Below are 19561 nucleotides of genomic sequence, written 5' to 3' on the forward strand. Positions count from 1 at the left end.
GCATGTAAGGTAAGCACATAAAATGCTCCATTTTAATGGCTTAGTGAAAAATATGGTCCGGAAGCAGGGCTGTAAGGATTGTGCAGTACGGGGTTTTGTGAAGCACTTGAAGCTCTGCCAATTTTTTCCCCACCTATTCACACCTGGCCAGTTGCTGCAGAGACAGCACAACTGTCTGGATTGTTACTTTTGGAAAGTTACAAAATAAACTGGGTAACACTGACACCTCCCTTTCTCCGAACTTATGAAAACAGCTTTCCATTGTTTTCAGACTTTTTGAAAAACATCTAAAAGGAACATGTAAGGGCCCTAATTATTTTGTTATGAATCTCTCCAAAAGCACCTGATGTTGAAGCCAAACCTTCAGGGCATGTATACACAAGTAATTTTTATTTTTCAAGGTGCTTAAAAAAAGCTAGCACCTCACCCACCCAGAGGCTGCTGTCATAAGGCGCTGAAAAGATGTAGACAGCCATCATCTGAGCACAAAATCACCTTCTGCTAGCTCTTGCTCCTTTGTACAACAAATCATTTCAGAGATGCTGTTTACTTCACTGTAACAAGGACAAGTACAGAGTAAGGCTATCTGAATTCTTGAGAAGGCATTCAAGTCAAGTCTGATCCAATTTCCCTCCATGTCTGTTTATCTGCGTCAGACCTAACATCTCTGTACCTTCATCACTCACTCCTATTCTTTGTCAAGCTGACAAGAAACAAAGTGCAAACACACAGTCTGCAGGTGCTCTGCTTTCTCCACATCAGTCCAACAACAAGGAGGAAACAAGCAAAGATAAATGTTTGCATGTGTGCAGATGAAGAGGCGACTATATTTGCAGAGACAGACATACGACAGACAGACCTGGCACAAAGAGAGGATTCCACTGAAAATGTGGGAGTTTCATAATGCCTGGAATTTATTCTGTTTAACCAGTCTACACATACTGGTTTTACTAGTTAAAGGTGATACAGCATGCTCTGCTTGTCAAAAGCTTAAGAAAAACTTTATCAGAGACTGGGAGTGTGGCGAAGACTGTACCAGCCTCAGACTAGCTGCTGTAGATAAACACCTGACCTGCCATCTGCACACATCTGGAACTGCACAGACAGCTGGTGGTACAAAAATCTTTAGTTACATAACAACACACTAAGAGAAATGATGTAGCGGGGCAAGTGCAGTCAGAGAGGTAGTCAGCTTGTTGACTAACTTACAAGGCACTGACAACAAGGTAGGCACCTGATGCTTGGACAATGTCTCATGTCACAGCTAACACAAAAAAACAAGCTAACACAAATACCAACCAATCCTCTTGAAGGACTAGCATGCTGATAGGGGGGAAATGCTTCCATAATTGAAAGCATGGGGCCTCTGGGAAGTGATAGCCACCTTGAACCAATCATTTAGACATCATTTATTAAGCTAAAATGTCTGTAATGAAAGGTAACAGCTAGAAACCAGTGCTGACAGGTTTCATGCTTTGAGAGGAAATTATTCCCAACCAGACGTTCAAAAAAGGTCGACACCCAGTCTTCTCTGTTGGAGAAGCACAGAACACTTACTAACACATTGACGCCAGATGTCCAACTAACGTTACTCCTTTTCAGATGTATGCCGACATCTTCAAAAGTCTTTAGGTGATTTGCTGTCCCACTGCCTGAAACCAGTCACATCTGAAGATGGTTAAGACTGACAGTCAGTTAGGTATTGTACCTTTTGCATCTTGTAGCTGTAAGATGAAAATCTTGCATTTATAATTTGTCCCATATTTATTTATTAGTTTGACATTTATTATTAGCTCAATTTATCTTATAGAGGGCTTCAAAAATGTTTGTGGAGAACATTCAGTAAAAAAAAAAACTAGAAAATAGTCTCACAACTAGGAGTACAGTCACACTATATTGGCTCTATGAGAATCTTTTTCTCTCTGTTTGGGCCTTCCATCCACACTATACCTGTGCTTTCTGAACATGGGTCCAAAGATGGTCTTGGAAAAAAAACTGAAAACACAGATGGCCTATTTTAGATTGGATAAGTAAACTGACTTTTAGGAAAACAATGACCTAAGTCTGCCCAGAGACTGCCAGTCAACAGCTAGACGGCCAACTTTCTGTCTCTTCTAAATCAATCTGATCACTCACTTTAAAGAAGAAATGAGCTGTAGCGTGAGTTAGGCACAGGTAATCAGAGAGAGGTGATCAGAGAAAACTGAGCTTTCCCAAAATGCCCTCCAGAGTGTGTAAATCTGAAAACACCAGCTAGGTGTTTCAGTGTGTACGGGGTAAATGGAGCTTTTGCAAAATGATGACCTAAGCCAGTCCAGTGAGGTCAGGGGCTGTGTGCCAGTACAGCTAAGACAATATTAAGTCATCTCTATATTTCACTGTGATCTATAGCCAAATACACAGCAGAGATGTTACTCTTAAACTTAAACTAAAAAGATTTAATCTTATCACTGCAGTGCAGCAGTTTGGGAATGACTGCAGTTTATTTAATATGTAGCATTTATGGGCCACGGTTAAATAATTATTTCATCTTCGTTCAGTAGTTGAACAACAGAAACAGAAAAATATGTAAATGAGAATACCTACATATTGAATTGTATTAAAACACAATACAGGTGACCACAGAGAGCAGGAGGACAACAAATGGAGGTGTAATGAGCTGTCACTCAGCAGGGTAACCAACTGTGTGTGTAACCTACTCACAGACAGGGGCTGTGAGGCAGCAAAGTTAAGAAGATGCCCTCTGGTCATCTCTTTTGTTTTCACAAGAAGCAGCGCTTTCAAATTTAGCTGGCTTAGTGTGAATGTACTGTACATCGAAAACATGAAATCACATATTTTGAGGTGACAACAGAGATGTCTGAAATAACAAGCCTTTAGGCAAATGTCCAGAGATTGGTGCAAGTATGTTGGGGGTGGAACACAGAAGTGCTGCCAGCTTCTACTTAACATGCAAGTGCCAGTGTTCAAAATAGCCCCCCTCTCCCAGTCTCCTGTCCCGTTCCCTGCCATTTCACACTGCTGTGCTGTGGATGATGACAGCAGCGTCATTCACACATGACAGCTGACTGGTCGGAGGTGGGGCAGAATGGCAGGGTCTGTGGCACTGCTGCTGTGTGCTTCTACCAGTCTGGATGACAAGACGAGACAGTAGGTAAACACACTGAAGAGATAAAAGTCTGAATTCTAGAGGGGAGCTGGCTTATGCTCTTAAACAGACAAGCCCAAAGTTTAAACCACCACCTAAACCTATTTACATAACCTACATGTATCTGCTGTTCATACTGTACAACACAGGTCTGCCTGAGGGAGAGGATCACAAGTAAACCAAGTACATTTCATGGCTTCTTATGGTGTGGCTCAAGAAATGGCAAGACATCACAAAAATGTGACTATGCAAAAACCCTGAAATTGATTGCAAGTAGTTCTGTGCAGATCAATAATTAACAGAGAGCACACAGGGTAGACTGAGGCAGAACCTCAACTAGAACTACCGCCTCTGCATAGTTGTAGTTTACATCCATGTCTACCCAGACTTTAAAGAAATTTAACAAAAGTGTTTCTTTTTTTGTGATATAAGGAAATATGAATAAAACTGACTTTGTTCTTGTTCTGCTGTACTCTATTAGTGTGCAAGTTCTTTGAAAGAAACAACAAACAGAGTCAATTTCCTTGTATGTGTTCACATGCTTGGCCAATAAAGATGAGTCTGATAAAACACAAAGTTGTAGCCATGACAGTATATAGATGTTGCTGCAAAGGATGTATAAGTACATGTATGCTTCACATACATACTGTAGGCAGCACAGAAGACACAATACAGTTTGGTATATGACTCACGTACTCATAGATTCCCAATCCAGTATTTTAGGCTGTACAGAGGCAATTCTGATGTTAGTATGAGAATCAGAACAACCCTCCTCAACAGTGCAGGTGTTTCATTCGCATTTGAGACTAAAAACAGATGTGGTCTCCTAAAATGCATTTACAAGCACCTATGCAAATTAAAAATATTACAAAATTTAACCCAAAAAGCCTCTATTGTTCTTTTTTTGACAAAAAGGTGGACAACAACAACGATGAAGACATGGTCACGGTGCTGAACTGCTGTTGCCCATTGAAAAAAAAAAAAAAAAAAAAAAAAAAAATCACATCCACTCATCAGCCCAAAGGGTCCTTTCATCTGCTGTGGACTGCTGGCCAAATGACCCGCTTACAAGAGCTGCTGGACCAGTGTCTAAACAGGCTGAGGAGGCTTTTCTCAGCACTTTGAACTGAGAAGAACTTAGAAAAAACAATCTTACCGTCATACAGTTTAAAGTATAAATAATTACATAATTATTAAATAAATACCGTACAAAAACAGCGACAGAAATCATTAGAAATGTAGTATAGTTACTCAAATATTCAAATAAATCATTTTTGTATCTTTGTATCTCTTTATTAAGAAAAAACACATCATTTGATACATTTTCATTGCACCCCTAAAGTTATTTATGTATCCTTTTCAACTTCCACTTTCACTTTCTTCTTTCAGGAGCACATGTGCTCACTGGGAAAAAAAGAAGTTGAATAATGGCCACAAGAGTGTTTTTGTATAACATTATGATGTGGCAATGAAGTTGACCTTTGGCCTTTTGGATCTAAATTGTCATCACTTCATCATTTTATCCTATTAGACATTTGTGTGAAATTTTGTCATGATTAGATTATGGCCAAAACATGTTTTGTGAGGTCACAGTGACCTTGACCTTTGAACACCAAAATCTAATCAGTTCATCCTTAAGACCAAGTGGATGTTTGTGCACATTGTGCAGAAATTTCCTCAAGACGGTATTGAGATATCGCATACATGAGAATGGGATGGATGGATGAACAACCCAAAATCATAATGCCTCAGACCATGGCTGTCGGCTGTAAAAAACCCCCAGGCCTCCAACAAAACACACACATACCACACAACACCAGTCCTCAAATTTCACATCACTGTACGCATGACACAGACCCCCAGTATTTTAGGTTTGTTTGCACATTATTGCAGACACAGCAACTATAACTTGACAATATAGATCACAACATGTCTATGTATGACTTCATTCCTTTAGCGCTGTAAGACATTACAACTACACAAACAACAGCCTATCTCTTGGCATGATGACGATTAAAAAAAACCCCAAAAAAACAGAGCAGCCATTTTAAATGACGATCTCCCACATGAAACCAAGCCTGCCTCTGAGAGAGAGAGAGAGAGCTGCCAGACCAGATGGAGAGTGACATTTTCAGCGAACAACAGTTGTATGCTCTATTTTTAAATGAGGGGGCATTTTGTGCAACCTGTAGAGAGTGTAGGTAATATTTGTCACGTCCAGCCTCCTCAGGAGTGATAACAGCAGGTATGGGAGGGGGAGAGCAAGCAAGTCCTGTTTGACGAGGACAGAAAGTCCTTTGCAGACATTGGGACAGGATCAGAAATCATCAGACAAAAGCTGGCACATTTCAGGGACTGGTATGTTCTATGTCTAGTCTACAAATTACTATCAATCCTTAGCTTTGCTGGTAAAAATTACCAGTGCGCTACAGTGCATACAGACAAAACGGCAGGTATCATCACAAAACAAGCACCAACAGGTGCACACTTTCTTAGTCAAATTTGCAAGAGAGACAAGGGAGCATGTGTAGCACAGAGGCATAAATGCATAATAGATGAATATACAAACTTGAGCTTGCCCAGAGCGCTGATTTTATCAGCAGGTATTTTTGTTCCAATGATATATGGCACCAGTGTGTATTGCTGACTGGAAAAAAATCCTGACACAAAAAATGTCAATTTAGAAACAGTGTCATTGCCACATAGTTTATCTAGCAGACTCCAGTGTTTACAATACTTTGCAACACCAGAGTCAGCAGAGTAGCTGTTTGACAGCTGAGCAGATGCTGGTACGAAGTCTGGTGTTAGAGTAGAGAGATTTCCCAATCGAGTTTTACTTGGTTTGAATGTCAAGTTCTCAAGTTAAAACAATTAGTTCATTAATTGATTAACAGAGTAACAGTAATCGGTAACTACTGATTTTGTAACTAATAATTGATAATCATTTGAGTAATTTTCAAGCAAAACATTTGCCTGTTTTGGTCTCGCCAATTTTTTTATATTAATGTAAACTGAATATCTTTTGGTTTCAAGACTTTTTGTCAGAGACAAGATCTGTAGATGTCACCTTGGACATTTATCATTTTTTCTGACATTTATAGACAAGACTAATTGATCAATTGAGAAAGTGATCTCTAAATTAATCAATAATGAAAATAATCGTTAGTTGCAGCCCTATACTGATCAAGCATTTATACTGTTATAGGTCAGCTGTTCATTTGACTACACACTTCAAGGACATTAAAGTTCGTAAATCAAAATGAAATTATGTATGATGAGATATTCTTCACATACCTCTACATCCAAACTCCCCTATAATTTTCATTTATTTTAAGGAACCATAAAGCCAAACAATTCAAAACTACAAAAATAACACTGACAAGAGATGAAAAGTAAAGGACATGTCTACTGTCCATACACATGGTACATTTATCAAATGTGATGTCTTGGTCTTAGTCTACAGAGACTTTCTTTTTTAAATTTCTACTCTGCTGGCCTTATTGGCCCCCAGAATCCTGCACTGGTTTGCCTCTAGTGCAAACTGAACTCACTCCTACATTTACAAAGCCTTTGTCCATTCTCTATACTGAAAGCTTTGCTTATCAGTTGGTAACTTGGTCCACAGCCATAACACATAACATTTCATGGGTCACAGAGCCTCTAATAACCTGGTGCCAAGTGGGCCTTGGGTCTGATGACACGAGACAGAGCTGCACGTAGGCCAAAGAGCATGGTTGCTTGCAGGATAAACACTCATTAATGGGGTAGGTTTTTTCCTTATTTGCACACAAAGCTGTATTGCAATAAAGTTGTACTAATCTAGTTGGGGTACTGTAATACTCAGTTATTCTGTCTGGCTTCTGTGAAAAACTGTCTTGCATCATGACATAACAAAATCAATCTGGTCTGATCAAAGAACTTAGCAGATGCTTGCAGTATGAGCCAGTGCTTGTGTAAAGACATGCTTTGAGGATTTAAGCCATAACTGCACCTAGAGTGAATTGGCTAGCCAAGGAGAAGAAACAGGGGAGGAGGGGAAGCTACGCAGCATGTAGGGAAGTTCAGGAATCTCAGGATATGATGTCGTATTTGCCCAGGCCTGGGGGGGAAAGAACAAGAGTCCCTCAAGTCTAGACAGGGAGAGGAGTAAGAAAAAGAGAAATACTTCTGAGGAATTATGTTATCTAACTCCAAAATGACATTCAAGCATTTTACCCATATACTGTTCAAGAGTATGCTGACAAAATTAGGCTCTTCAGTGCAGCATTACAGAGACAGTTCCAACAACTGCTGCTGGTCTGTATTTTTTGGCTTATTCTAGCCTCACACATTGCTGTAAGCTGATGCCACAAAACTGGACGTAGTCAATTCTGGAAAAATGAGAATACCAAGGAAGAAATAGGAATATGACACCACAGCTGGCTACTATTGTTCTCCCAGCTCTGTTCCCTCCTGAAGCGCAGGTGTTTATTTAAAATGGCAGATTTCTTGACTCTGTGAAGAACACTCCTGTTCAGAAGCTCATTTCATGAGAGCAATTAAATCAGATATATGGATATTGAGTGTTCATGAAGCAACATCTAACATTTTCTTCCATCTGCTCCTGCAGCAGGAACTCATGCTGAGCATGGATGAAGCTCGAGGCTCTGTGAGCTCAGACCCTCTTCACTGTTTTGTTTTCTGACAGATGACATGAGACAGGGACCCAGAGAACCTGACACTAGATCTGCAGATAAAGGGTCTGGATGGATCATGGGTCTATTGTGGGACAGTGCTCACTTCTAAAGAAGAATGAGGAGCCTTGGGGTGGAGATTCAGATACATTTCATTTCCTGGACTTTAACTTAGACACACACACACACACAAGTGCAAACATGTCCTAAAGACACATGGCAGAAACAGGCAAAGGAAAAGATATCCAGGTGCATGTCAAAGGTTTAGGAAGTTCACCACTGACCGACCAGTCAAATAATGTAACAAATTTTCAAAACACTAGAAGCAATTTCCAAAATGAGAAATAATTTATTAAACCTTGGGCATATAGTAATTATTTGGCTTTATTAGTTGCAAAAAATGTATCTTTTTCACTTCTTTGAAGTGCATTACTATAATTCTTTCCAGCTTATTAACAATTAAAGTGTATGTGCTGTCACCTTCAGGTATATTTACAGCCGAGATAATTTAGATAACCCAGTGACCCATTCAAACTAACTTTAACTCAACTAGTTAAAGGTAAAAAATTGATATGTTTTATGGATTCAGGTGGACTGAGTCCTCAAAACAGTAACAGTAACACTTTGAGATTACCAGGGATGTGTAGCTCTGTCTATATTTCACTGAACAGTAGAAAATTTCAGAAGCTACTTCATTGCTACACTGAGTCACTTTATTTAATTGTTTTGGAGTTCAAATATTGGATCCATACAACCTGCTTGACTAAAATTGTTCTGATAAATTCAACATGGTGTTATCTTTGTGTGTATTAAAAACAGAACATTCTGTATCATGTGATTACCTTCACCGCCATCAACTGTCTGTGAACAACTTTCTAAAACTGCACAATCAGCTGGACCTTTGGAACTTAAATCAACTATGAGATAAATATGCAGTGATAAATAATCTCAACCCACAGTCACCAAGATACTTTACTGTTCCCAGCATTGGCTGTTTCATAAGGGCTCAGAACTCTTGGCTAACTGGGTTGGACTTTGCCCCTGTAGTGTGAGACCAAAGACATTTCATGTCCAATTTACTATCAGAATGGCTGCCTGGCATGTGCACTGTAAATGTGCTGATAGTCTGGAAAAGCAGCAGGGCTAAGTGACAAGAGGTGAGGGGAATGGATGCTATAAACATGTAAATTATGATAAATGGGTAGAATATAATTTACAGTTACAAAATGTGTTTGGATGAACAGCTGAAAACATAAGTGTCTTTCTGACCAGTTGCAGGGTTGTTAATAGAACTATTTATATTCAGCTGAACATGTGGCAATATTGGTCACGCATATTAATCTTGCTGCTTTTGTGCTTCTTTCTACTCCCCCTCCCCCATCTGGACATTTCGTACCACTGACCCTTGCCTTGCAATGGGCTACATTTTTTGGTTTTATACACCAAGGAAAAACACAGGATTCTCACTGGCTTACCCTTAAAACCACATAGGTCACACAGACACTGAGACTGGAAGGCCCGGCTGACAGCTCACTTTAAATTAACACAAATCTGGTATTTCTCAGACTACCATCAGCTGTGTAACTATGTTGACTGCCGTCACAGTACTGTGAGCAACCACCAGTTTTCACACTGTGACTGTAAGTCCATTTATTCAATGATGTCCATTGTCCACACCAGATGAAGGAGCGTGTGAGTCATAGTCAGATCACAGACACGACTTCCCAGCTCTTCCAAAAAACATTCAACATGAAACTTCTGTATACTGAAGCAGTGTAACTCTACGTAAGGACAACTAGACGGCAAAAACATAAAGAAAATATAATTAACAGCAAATAATCAATATTATTAGTCCTGACTCAGGGACATTCCTACAATTTTTACTTAAGTTACTGGTATACAATAATGCAGCCAGAAATGTATTGTTTTTGGCAGTAAAAACTGTAATTTGCTGTACAACTTACTCTTTGCAATGACAGTAAAGTCAAATCTAATAAAAAAAATATGAAATGGTATTATATGTATAATATTTGTTATATTATGTTTGATTATATACATAACACTTGGATACTAATCAATTTACAAATACTAATCTATGTACAAAAATTAATTCCAAATATAGAATATCTACTGATCTGGATTGGCAGAAAAGTTATTGGTTTTACTTTCTAGCTTATTCCTGAATATTACTGTATATAGTTTCTCTCTGTATCTCTCTCCTGTTCCTATTTAACTGTCTGGTGTTTCGTGCTAAATTTACCTAATGTGGGATCAGTTTCATTTTACCTTAAATATATGATATTTATTGTGAAGTACATGCATATTATTAAATGGAAGACTAACTTCATAGGTAAGAAAGATTTGTTTCCTTATATCAACATAGTATAGGCAGTGGCATACCCTGCAAGAGTTTCCGTTAAACGTGTTGTCACTGAACAAACAGAAACCTACTGTGGTAAAATGGCACACCTCAAGGAGTGGTGGGATCCACTCACCACACCACACACAGCACACAGCACAGGCCTGGGACTATATTTAAACAGGTAGGTCCATTTGGCTGCTGGGAATATAAATCGACTAAGACTAAGCTATTATGTTATTTATTTGACTATTTAAAGTAAGAACTGAACTTATGTTTGAAAAAGGGGTGGGGGCACAGGTTCTGCCTGGGATCTGAATAGACTGTAGTATCATCTTGAAAGAGATGATGAGCTTTGAAGACAGACACAAAACACAGTCCCATCAAAGACCAGCACATCGACACCTCAGACGTCCTCCATCAGTGTCAACATCCATACACTAATACAATTTTTACCGACAACACATAAAATATAGACCATGACATGGCATTTTAAACCCAATCTAAACAGAGTGAACAGTTTTTATTTCCCCAATCAGAAGTGTTGTTATAAGTCCTATGAGAATGAATTCTGGCAAGGCATGTTGAACTGACATGTTCATACAGGCACAACAGACAAGTAGGATAAATACATAAAAGTCATTCACACATACAGACATGCAGAAACAAATACATATTATTACCATGTCTCCAGGGGTCCTTGGGCTCCACTGCTCCAGAGACAATGTCCTCATCTGAAGGAAATGTCACCCTTTTGCCACTTGGTTTGTGTTTATTATCCCCCTCCTCCACCGAGGGGTACAGTCCAGCCTGGTCCTTGGCAGAAGGCTCTGTGCTGCTCGTCTGGCTTGCATCTGATGGGCTTTCTGCCGTGTTGCCAGCTGGGACATCCTGAGACGCAGACTCTGAGTTTAAAGTATTATCTGACAATGACCTGACGTTTGTCGATTCAGTCTCCAGCACCCCACTCTCATCTAGACTCAAATCAACACCCATGTCCATGTCCCCACCATCATCCCCTTTACCCACAACAGGATCAGCGTCTTTATCTTCCTTCATCTTCTCCACCCCAATATCATTCTTGTGCTCATCATTAGAAAAGATCAAATCAGTGGGATTTGCTATCAGAGGGGTGTGTTGAGCACTGCCTTTTCTATTTCCATTGACCTCATCAATTTCCAGTGTGTCTTGTACCTGGTGGTTATCCTCCTCAGCTGCCTGAAGGTTGTCAGTGAGCTGAGGCATCAGGTATGTTTCAGAGGCCTCTGTGGGAACAGTATTTTGCTTTTCTGTGTTACTATCTGTCATCAGTTCAGAGATCCGAGGGGTGACCCCTTCTGTGTTGTTAGTAGTGTTGTGATCATCATCCACACCGCCTTTTGTCTTGACATTGCACAAATCTAGACACTGCTCCTCGATATTCATGTTTTCATTTCCAGTGAAACTCAGTCTTTAACTGTGCCAGACAGCCTAGATATAGGGTTAAACAGCAACTAGGAGCCAGCTGACATGGACGAGCCAGTCTTCGGTCTCTCACAACAATATACGGAGATATGCACCTATCCTGGTCCTTAACTGACCAAATTAAATATAAGTGCAATTAGAAAATGATACCTATACCTTAGCTGGTTTGTGGTATTGGGGGCGATTTACGTTTCAGTTTCCACGAACCACAACTCACAGGTCATTTAGGTGCATCGCTGAAAATTAACTAATTAAAGTGCAATTTCACACAAATATCAATACAAGAAATATGTGATAACTGCGCGAAATAGATACTGTTTCAGTAATTATGTATTTGCCAAACCAGGCAACTTTGCTCAACTATCACCCAGGCAGGAAACCAGCACTTAATAATTTCTGCCAACCGCGTCCTATTGCTCCAAGTGGAACCGACTAAAGGCTCCGTGGTCGTCAGCACATTGCCGGCAGTATTTAAGAGGACCAGGACAGTCAATTGAAATGAACAAGTCACTCAGGGCGCCTCCATTACGCTAGCAAAGTGAGCTTACTGCCCGACACCAAACCGATTCATTTGCATTAATTTGAGAGAGCTAACGTTAGCTAGCTTGCTAAAGTTGTTGCCCAACAATGACACCCAGGCCCGTGTACAGTCGCATGCCTGCTTCTTTGAGTGAGCCCGTCTGTTTCCCCCCGACAAAGTCCATTCTTCTGTGTCGAGAAAAAAATATTTTCCGGTTGTAGCTCTCGTCTCACCGCGGCTCGGCTCGCATCACAACCCTCGACCAGCGGCAGCCAGAAAAAAGACAGGCGTCACACTCCGAGCAATGGGCATGTTTCGGCGGCTAACGTTGACGCTGGGGAACCGCGCCGAAGATGGATTCGCCGGCACTAACAGCGCTGACTGTAATGAGATTACACTAAAGATATTCCGACCGGTTAGGTCCCATAGGTCTCTGTCTATCGGGGAGAAGTCTGTTGAACCAGTTTTTTATCTTGCGGTGCCATTCGCTAGCTTGTTGAAGTCCAGCAACTGTTTGTTGTTCACACGTCTTACGTCAGCACGTCGTTACCCACAGGGTACGTTCAGCAGACGCAGTGTTATACATGGTTGCAAAAAAAAAAAAAAAAAGGCATAAACAGGGCAATATCTGAAAGTTTTACAGCAGTAGTTTAGTTACAGTATGGAATTAGGGAAGTAAAACAGTGTTTTACTTGCTTGTAATCTTCCCACGAAATATATAATTGATTTGGTGACATAATTAGACAAAGTCCTCATCAATAGTCCAAACAAATAGTACTGTGCAAAAGCTTTACTTGCTAAAAGTAAAGTGAGGATGCTTTGAGCAATAACATTTGTTTTTATCTTTCAATTAACATAATGGAGAAAAACAGACAAATTGAATCAACTCAACTTTACTTCAGTCCTCTGTCACTTCATGTACTGTACTCCCAGACTGACTCCATGATGTTGATGAGGGCTCTTTGGAAGCCAGACCATTTGTTGCATGACTGCTTGTTCTTGTTGCTGAAGAGTATTTCATGACTGACTGTTTGGGTTCGTTTTTATCCTGCAGAATGATTTTAGGACCAATCACTGAATATCCTGATGTATTACATGGACCGAAAGGAAATTTAAAATAAAATCAAGTGATGTGACATTGGTTCCAGTTATTTGGGTGCTCTAAGATCATGAGCCTTAACACTGCATTTAAAGTCTCGTCATGTTGTCCCTGAACATGGAACATTTTGGGCTGAACACAACTCTCCAGCAGTTCACCCCTTATTACCAAACTGAAGGTTTTGAAGTGAAATGGTCCGTGGTAAGATCTTGGGTTTCAGTCAAGATGTTCACGATGACCAAGTAAAACCGCTTCCGTGTTAACCTTTGTTTGCTTGAATGTGGAACTTTGGAAAACCTAAAACCTTTGCCACAAATGTGTCAGCATAGACTTCCTGTGATCCACATCTACAGGACACATGCTGTCAAGAGCCAACACCAACATTCACAACCTGTACACAGGTCACAGGAGCAAGACCAGGGTTTGATAGGAATGCAAGTTCTAATGGAGATGTAAAGAAAACAGTCGCTCAATATTCATCAAAAACTGAATTTCCTTAGCTACTGAAATACTTAATTCAGTAGTTTATCCAGTTGTTTCCAGAGGTGCACAACATTTCCCCAGTAAGACTCTCAACAAGTAATAAGACAAGCATACTTTAAAAAAAAAAAACTTTACCTTTAATAATAAAAATTTCCAAGACTTGTACATTCATAATTAAAACTCTTGAGACTGAACATCTTTAGCAGTGCTGTCATCCTTGGGTGCTTTGGTCTTCTTGGGGAGAAGGCTTGCCTGAATGTTTGGGATGACACCACCTTCCGAGATTGTGACCCCTGCCAGCAGTTTGTTGAGCTCCTCATCATTTTTCACCGCCAACAAAATGTGGCGAGGAGCGATGCGGTGCTTTTTGTTGTCACGGCTTGCGTTTCCTGCCAGCTCTAGGATCTCAGCGCAGAGGTACTCCAGGACGGCTGAGAGATACACTGCTGAGCCATTGCCAACTCGCTCAGCGTAGTTGCCTTTCCTGAGCAGCCTGTGGATGCGGCCCACTGGGAAAGTGATCCCTGCTCTGGATGACCGGGACACTGCAGATTTTGGTTTGGGCACAGCTTTCTTCCCACGGCCGGACATCTTTAGTCTGAGTTGAGAGAAATACTTTAGTCCAGATTACAGAGTAGCGAAAGTACATAGAAACTACAAGTCAATTTAATATATTTTCACCTCAGATTAGAGGAGAATAAGTTATTAAAACAGGCCTAGAGTTTGACCAGGTTAACTGGCTTTGAGAGCAGCTTCCTTACAGCATCTATGTACATTTTAAAATTAGAACCAACACCATCTTACTAATTTCACCTCATTCCTCGTGAGGTAAAACAACACCAAACGTTGGTTACCACTCACCAGTACTCTGCACTTCCTTCCAGTAGAGACAGCAGCTACACACCGACCCACAGAAGACTGCTTTTAAGTCAGGCAGTAATGTGTTGATTGATGACACCTGGCTCCTCTGCTGCATGGAGGTATCTCACTCTCCAGCATTTTACAACATTTCAGGCTGTCTGATATCTGTAGGAGCCCAACCTCCCTCCTACATACATTGTGATAAATAACACTTCAAAAGGAGACTTTTGTTTGTCAGATGAATTTGACGCAAATGTATATGTTTTATGTTTATGCACACGATTTCTTGCATAGAGGAAAGTCATATCATCCAAAAACCAAACACCAGCTGAGTCTGAAGTTGTGAGGGAGGTGTCACGACAACTGGACATTACATGCAATTTGTAGCTGCTAGATTTTACAGAGTGGCAGTGGAATTAGCTGAACATGCTAATATACAGTGTCCAAATTAAGGGAGACACTTTAATTCAAAAAAGGGAAAGTGGTAGTGAATGCAAGTGCAACTTCTTAATCAAGTATTCAAGCTCCAAAATGATAACTGCTGTGGGTGAGATTTGATAAATATTGTACTTTTTACTTCACCACATTTATTATTACGAACATGGTAACTTGTTATTTGGACACTTTAAAGATTTTACATACAAAACCGATGCAAACATTTTTCAAAGCAGTTTGTTAACAGCATTCTGTGTTTCACACATGGACAGATTATGAGACAATGGGCCCCTGGAAACAAACATGTTTAAGGCCACCCACCCCTCCTACGTAAGAACAAGAGCCACAGACTCAAAGCGATGTCTTTGTGGTTATTATGTCTTTTTGCAGTCATTTTCCGTCTCTTTTTGGTTGTTTTGCATTTCTTCAGTTTACATCTCTTTGTGTTCGATTGACATCCTTTTGTAGTCATTTTGATTGATTTCCCAACAAGAAATGTCACCATCAGTCACTTCATAGTAAGCCTCTAGCCTGGAGATCCCTGATCCCTTGAACCTCTCGGCCTGCGTCCAGTAGGCCCATTCAGTAATTGGTCCATGATTTCATCTGACAGGGAGATAAATTTCTCCTCTGAGACAATAAACATAAAACTGTAAGTCAGAAGTGAAAGGAAGTGTAACTCCACCCATGTCAGAACAATACCAAAGGTGTTGGTAAAGGTGAAAGAAGCAAATCTATCTCAACATGATACTTATAAAACACATTTGCTTCAATAATGGCAATCATTACTCATTATTAGATAAACATGGGATAGACACATTCAATATGTTCATGTTTTGTAATTTGATAATGTGGTAGTATTAAATGTACCATCCACAGGAGGTAGCAGCATGGAAAAGCATCAGCAGCAGATGGCAGCACAGACCTCAGATTTAACCTGCAGCCTGCAGCAGTCTGTCTTTATTTTTTTTCTTCAACTCATGAAACGTTCTTAATAATGGAACACTTATAAACCCACACTTGGTGGTGTTATGATCCTTCACTTTATGACTGGGTGCTTGACCCTCTAGGAGTGCCAGATGTGTTCACCAACTACATTCTTGGGGGAAGCAATGACTCATGTCCCACCAGCGTGTACAACTCAGTATCAAGTGTTTCATTCCAACACGCTCAGAAACACACACAGATAAACAGAGACTATTCATGTTTAAAGCTCTAAAAGGAAACTCATGACCAGTAACCCAAACTTAGTAGCCCATGTTTCTGTGCCAGTATTTTTGGGAAGTGCGTTTGTCATTTTGGTGGTGATATCATACTTTAGAGGTCAGACACAGATGATACTAAACATCAGAGTTTATTGTTTCACAAGAAAGAGCTCAGCAGCTGTTTATGTGTCATCCATAATTTTTTTTCAGCATATCCAAATAGCACCCTTTTCAGCTATTAAGCGTGCATGTCTATTAATCCATCCCCATGACAACTGACAGCAACTGCCTTCTGTTGATGAAGACAATATGATGAGGTTGACAGCTCCAGATAAAGCTAGTGAGTGGATCTTGAGCGGCTTTGTCAAACTACTGATTAAACAATTTGACTGGATGGACAGAAGCGTTTGATATTATTCAATAAAGGTTGGTGCACAAAGACTCATTTCTGATCAGAGAACATACACAGATTGTTAATAAGACTGTGATATTTTAGATGAAACTTGACTGATTTACACTGTCTTCTGTCTAATATGTTGTAGTATGCATTAACATATGTTTATAAAGGCCCTGCAGGGAATTTTCAGGACATTTTAGCCCATCTTTACTGCACCAGACAAGATTTAAAAGTGCCAGTGGCTCACATGAATTGAGCAGAATGGATAAAGTAGACCTGCCCTTGCTCAACTGAAAGCAAGTATTTTAACATCACACTGGAGGCATCCGCAGAGATGTTTTCTTTTCAACAATGTTTTCTTGGTTTCTTTTTGCTTTAACTTTAATGATTTGTCATTGTCAATATCCTCATTGCCAATTTTTCGGGCGATGAGCTTCGTCCTTTGAACCATTTGCCTCCATGCACCAGCAGTGAGAGATGGAAGAAAGAAAGAGAGAGAGAGAGACATTTTGACCGTTTGTATTCACTTTAAAATGTGGCAAAGGGCCAATGGCAGAACAGTGGGAAGACAAATTAAGTGGGGACCTTCCCAGCAGGTTGTCCTTGGACAGATTGGATGTGATTCTGTTCAACCTCTCAACATCCTCCCAACACAAAGAGGACAGGATGGGACCCACAAGCTGTCACAGAGCAGATCTCAACACGTCTCTGCAGCCTAACTCTCAAGAATGTGAAGTATAAAGCCAGGGCGCACACTGAGCTGGTTCCTAAAACAATTTATTTGTGCTCAACGGAGACTACATCAGTGTGTAAGACTGAGCTGTAAAAAGCTGTAGCTTTTCATCATGTGAATTGTCATCATTGAGACAAGCCATTTGTTTCTGTGCAGTTCTCCTGAGAGTCTTCATCTGGATAAAGGCTGAAGGCCCTCTCTATTTATTAGCAACTGTAGCTACTAACACTGAGGTTTGCAGTCTGCTGCCGAGTGAGGAGAGGAGATGAAAGGAAGAGCAGAGGAAGCCGAGAAATGATCCAAACATACGATTAAATACAGAGATTGAAGGCAAAACCAGACACAGAAATCCCTAACAAGATTTCTTTTGTGTCTGCTAACTTAATTTAGATAAGATTGTTTATCCTCCCATTGAACGGCTGAAAAGCTGAATTTACAGGTAGGTCTTTTTCTTTGTGCCACACAGGTGGACAGGTAAACAGCGAAGGCAGCCTCACTGTCTTTCACTGACACAGGCTTCTTTTCTCTTTTCCCAGAACAGTAATAAATCTGTAAATGTGGCTTTTAGGAGGATTATGCTGTTACTTTGACTTCTAGTTTTTCCCCTTTGCTCAGCTTTATGGAGATGTCAGCAGTGGACTACAGGAGATTGATCCTGATCTTCGGAAAGCAATTAATCTCCCACATGAAACAAACTCAAGGGTCAGTGACTTCTTTCATACGTGCAGATGCATTGAACGATAATAGACATACTTGTACATGGAAGGAGTGATGTTGCTATTTGAGGTCCTGCCAAATTTAATTGCAACAGTTCACCTCTTTCATCATCAACCACTCTTCCCTCACTCATAAATTCCCAGATGACAGCGACACTGGAGCCCTGACAGCAGAAAAATGTGTTGAATACGCCTGTCCCCTCATGTAGGCTCAAGTTAATAAAGAGACAATTAATGTGAGGTGTCCACACAGTAATTGGAGAGTGAGTCATTCTCAGAGAGGATCCACTTTAATTATGAAACCTTATGGACACCCACAGTGCAGCCTGGTGTCCCAAGGCCCCAGGATCTTTAGGTGCTTAAGGTCTGTCGCCTCCTGATTATTTTTCCATGTCTTCTTCTTCTTCTTCTTCTTCTTCTTCTTCTTCTTCTTCTTCTTCCCTGGTGAATTCTTACACATTCTGTATTTATGTGTTTTATGTGAAAGTTTTCATTCATGTGAACATTAGCCTCATCGATCTGAAGGAGCTTTTAAAGGAATGGGTTAACATTTTGGGAAACCCTCTTGTACACTTTCTTGCCAAGAGTCTTACGAGAAGACTGATGCAACTCAACATAAAGCTACAGCCTGCAGGTGCTCAACATGTCTTTGCATAAAGACTGAAAATGAGAGAAAACAGCTAGCTTGGCTCTGTCCAAAGATGCTGGTAGGCGGATTTTGGTACAGTACAGACATGAGAACAGCATCGGTCTTCTGATCCAATACTCTGCAAGAAAGCAAAATGATTATTTCTAAAAATGTCAAACAATTCCTTTCAGGAAATGAGAAGTGGAAAGAAACAGCACTAAAGATCACTAAAGGTAATTGAAAAAACAGTCAAAAGAGATACTTAAACTAACCACTGGTTCCTATTTTGTATCTGACCTCTATTGAATGAATCCCATGTATCTCTACAATGTCAACTTTTCACAAAACATGAATTACAGCCTTGTTTTCATCTTTGTGATATTCTTAAAATATGCCTCCATTAACAAGACACCATGTACTTTGGTCACATGATTACAACAGAGCTCTGAAAGACTATGAGATGTGGTTGAAAGCTCTGGAAAGAGCTAGTAAGCTGACCTTGTGTTCAGATTTTTTGTCAGACTAATATTTCAAAGGTCAAGAGTTGATGTTAATACTCCATCTTTTAGATACTTCAGTGTTTTTTTTTTAGTTTTAGTAGCCTGACATTTAGGACAGCAGTAGGTTGCACACTCAGTGGCTGACATGTGAAATACGTTCAGTCCACACATTTTCAGATTCCACATTTTCACATTAATGAACAGACAGACTCAGGTGTGCTCTCCCAGTTCCACTGCCTTGATGTGCAGGCCAACTCTTTCCTTTGACAAGCCTCCAGATCCACCAACACACCACTGGGATGTGGAGAAAAGCTGGAGAATCCCTTTAACACTTGTGGTA

General features: G+C 40.3%; 3 protein-coding genes across 3 annotated transcripts in view; 1 reads left to right on the plus strand and 2 right to left on the minus strand.

Annotated features, from left to right (window-relative positions):
- Nucleotides 1-12701, minus strand: part of ppp1r37 (protein phosphatase 1, regulatory subunit 37) — a 44245-nt gene extending 31544 nt beyond the window's left edge. Inside the window, exon 1 of the mRNA XM_071495702.1 lies at nucleotides 10864-12701. Within this exon, the coding sequence (XP_071351803.1) occupies nucleotides 10864-11605 (742 nt within the window). The 5' untranslated portion in view covers nucleotides 11606-12701. The remainder of the gene's footprint in view (nucleotides 1-10863) is intronic.
- The window catches only part of calm3a (calmodulin 3a (phosphorylase kinase, delta)), a 224889-nt gene that overhangs the window by 81726 nt on the left and 123602 nt on the right, over nucleotides 1-19561 (plus strand). The gene's annotated exons all lie outside the window — the stretch shown is intronic.
- LOC139631508 (histone H2A-like) lies at nucleotides 13869-14744 on the minus strand. Its single transcript, XM_071495703.1, has 2 exons — nucleotides 14608-14744; nucleotides 13869-14344 (listed from the first exon to the last, which is right to left on the minus strand). The coding sequence occupies exon 2, from the start codon at nucleotides 14335-14337 to the stop codon at nucleotides 13921-13923; it is 417 nt and encodes a 138-aa protein (XP_071351804.1). The 5' UTR covers nucleotides 14338-14344; nucleotides 14608-14744; the 3' UTR covers nucleotides 13869-13920.

Source organism: Trachinotus anak, unplaced genomic scaffold (assembly GCF_046630095.1).
Source record: "Trachinotus anak isolate AG129_WGS33_773 ecotype Australia unplaced genomic scaffold, CSIRO_AGI_Tana_v1 ptg000014l, whole genome shotgun sequence".
In the NCBI taxonomy this organism is placed as follows: domain Eukaryota; kingdom Metazoa; phylum Chordata; class Actinopteri; order Carangiformes; family Carangidae; genus Trachinotus; species Trachinotus anak.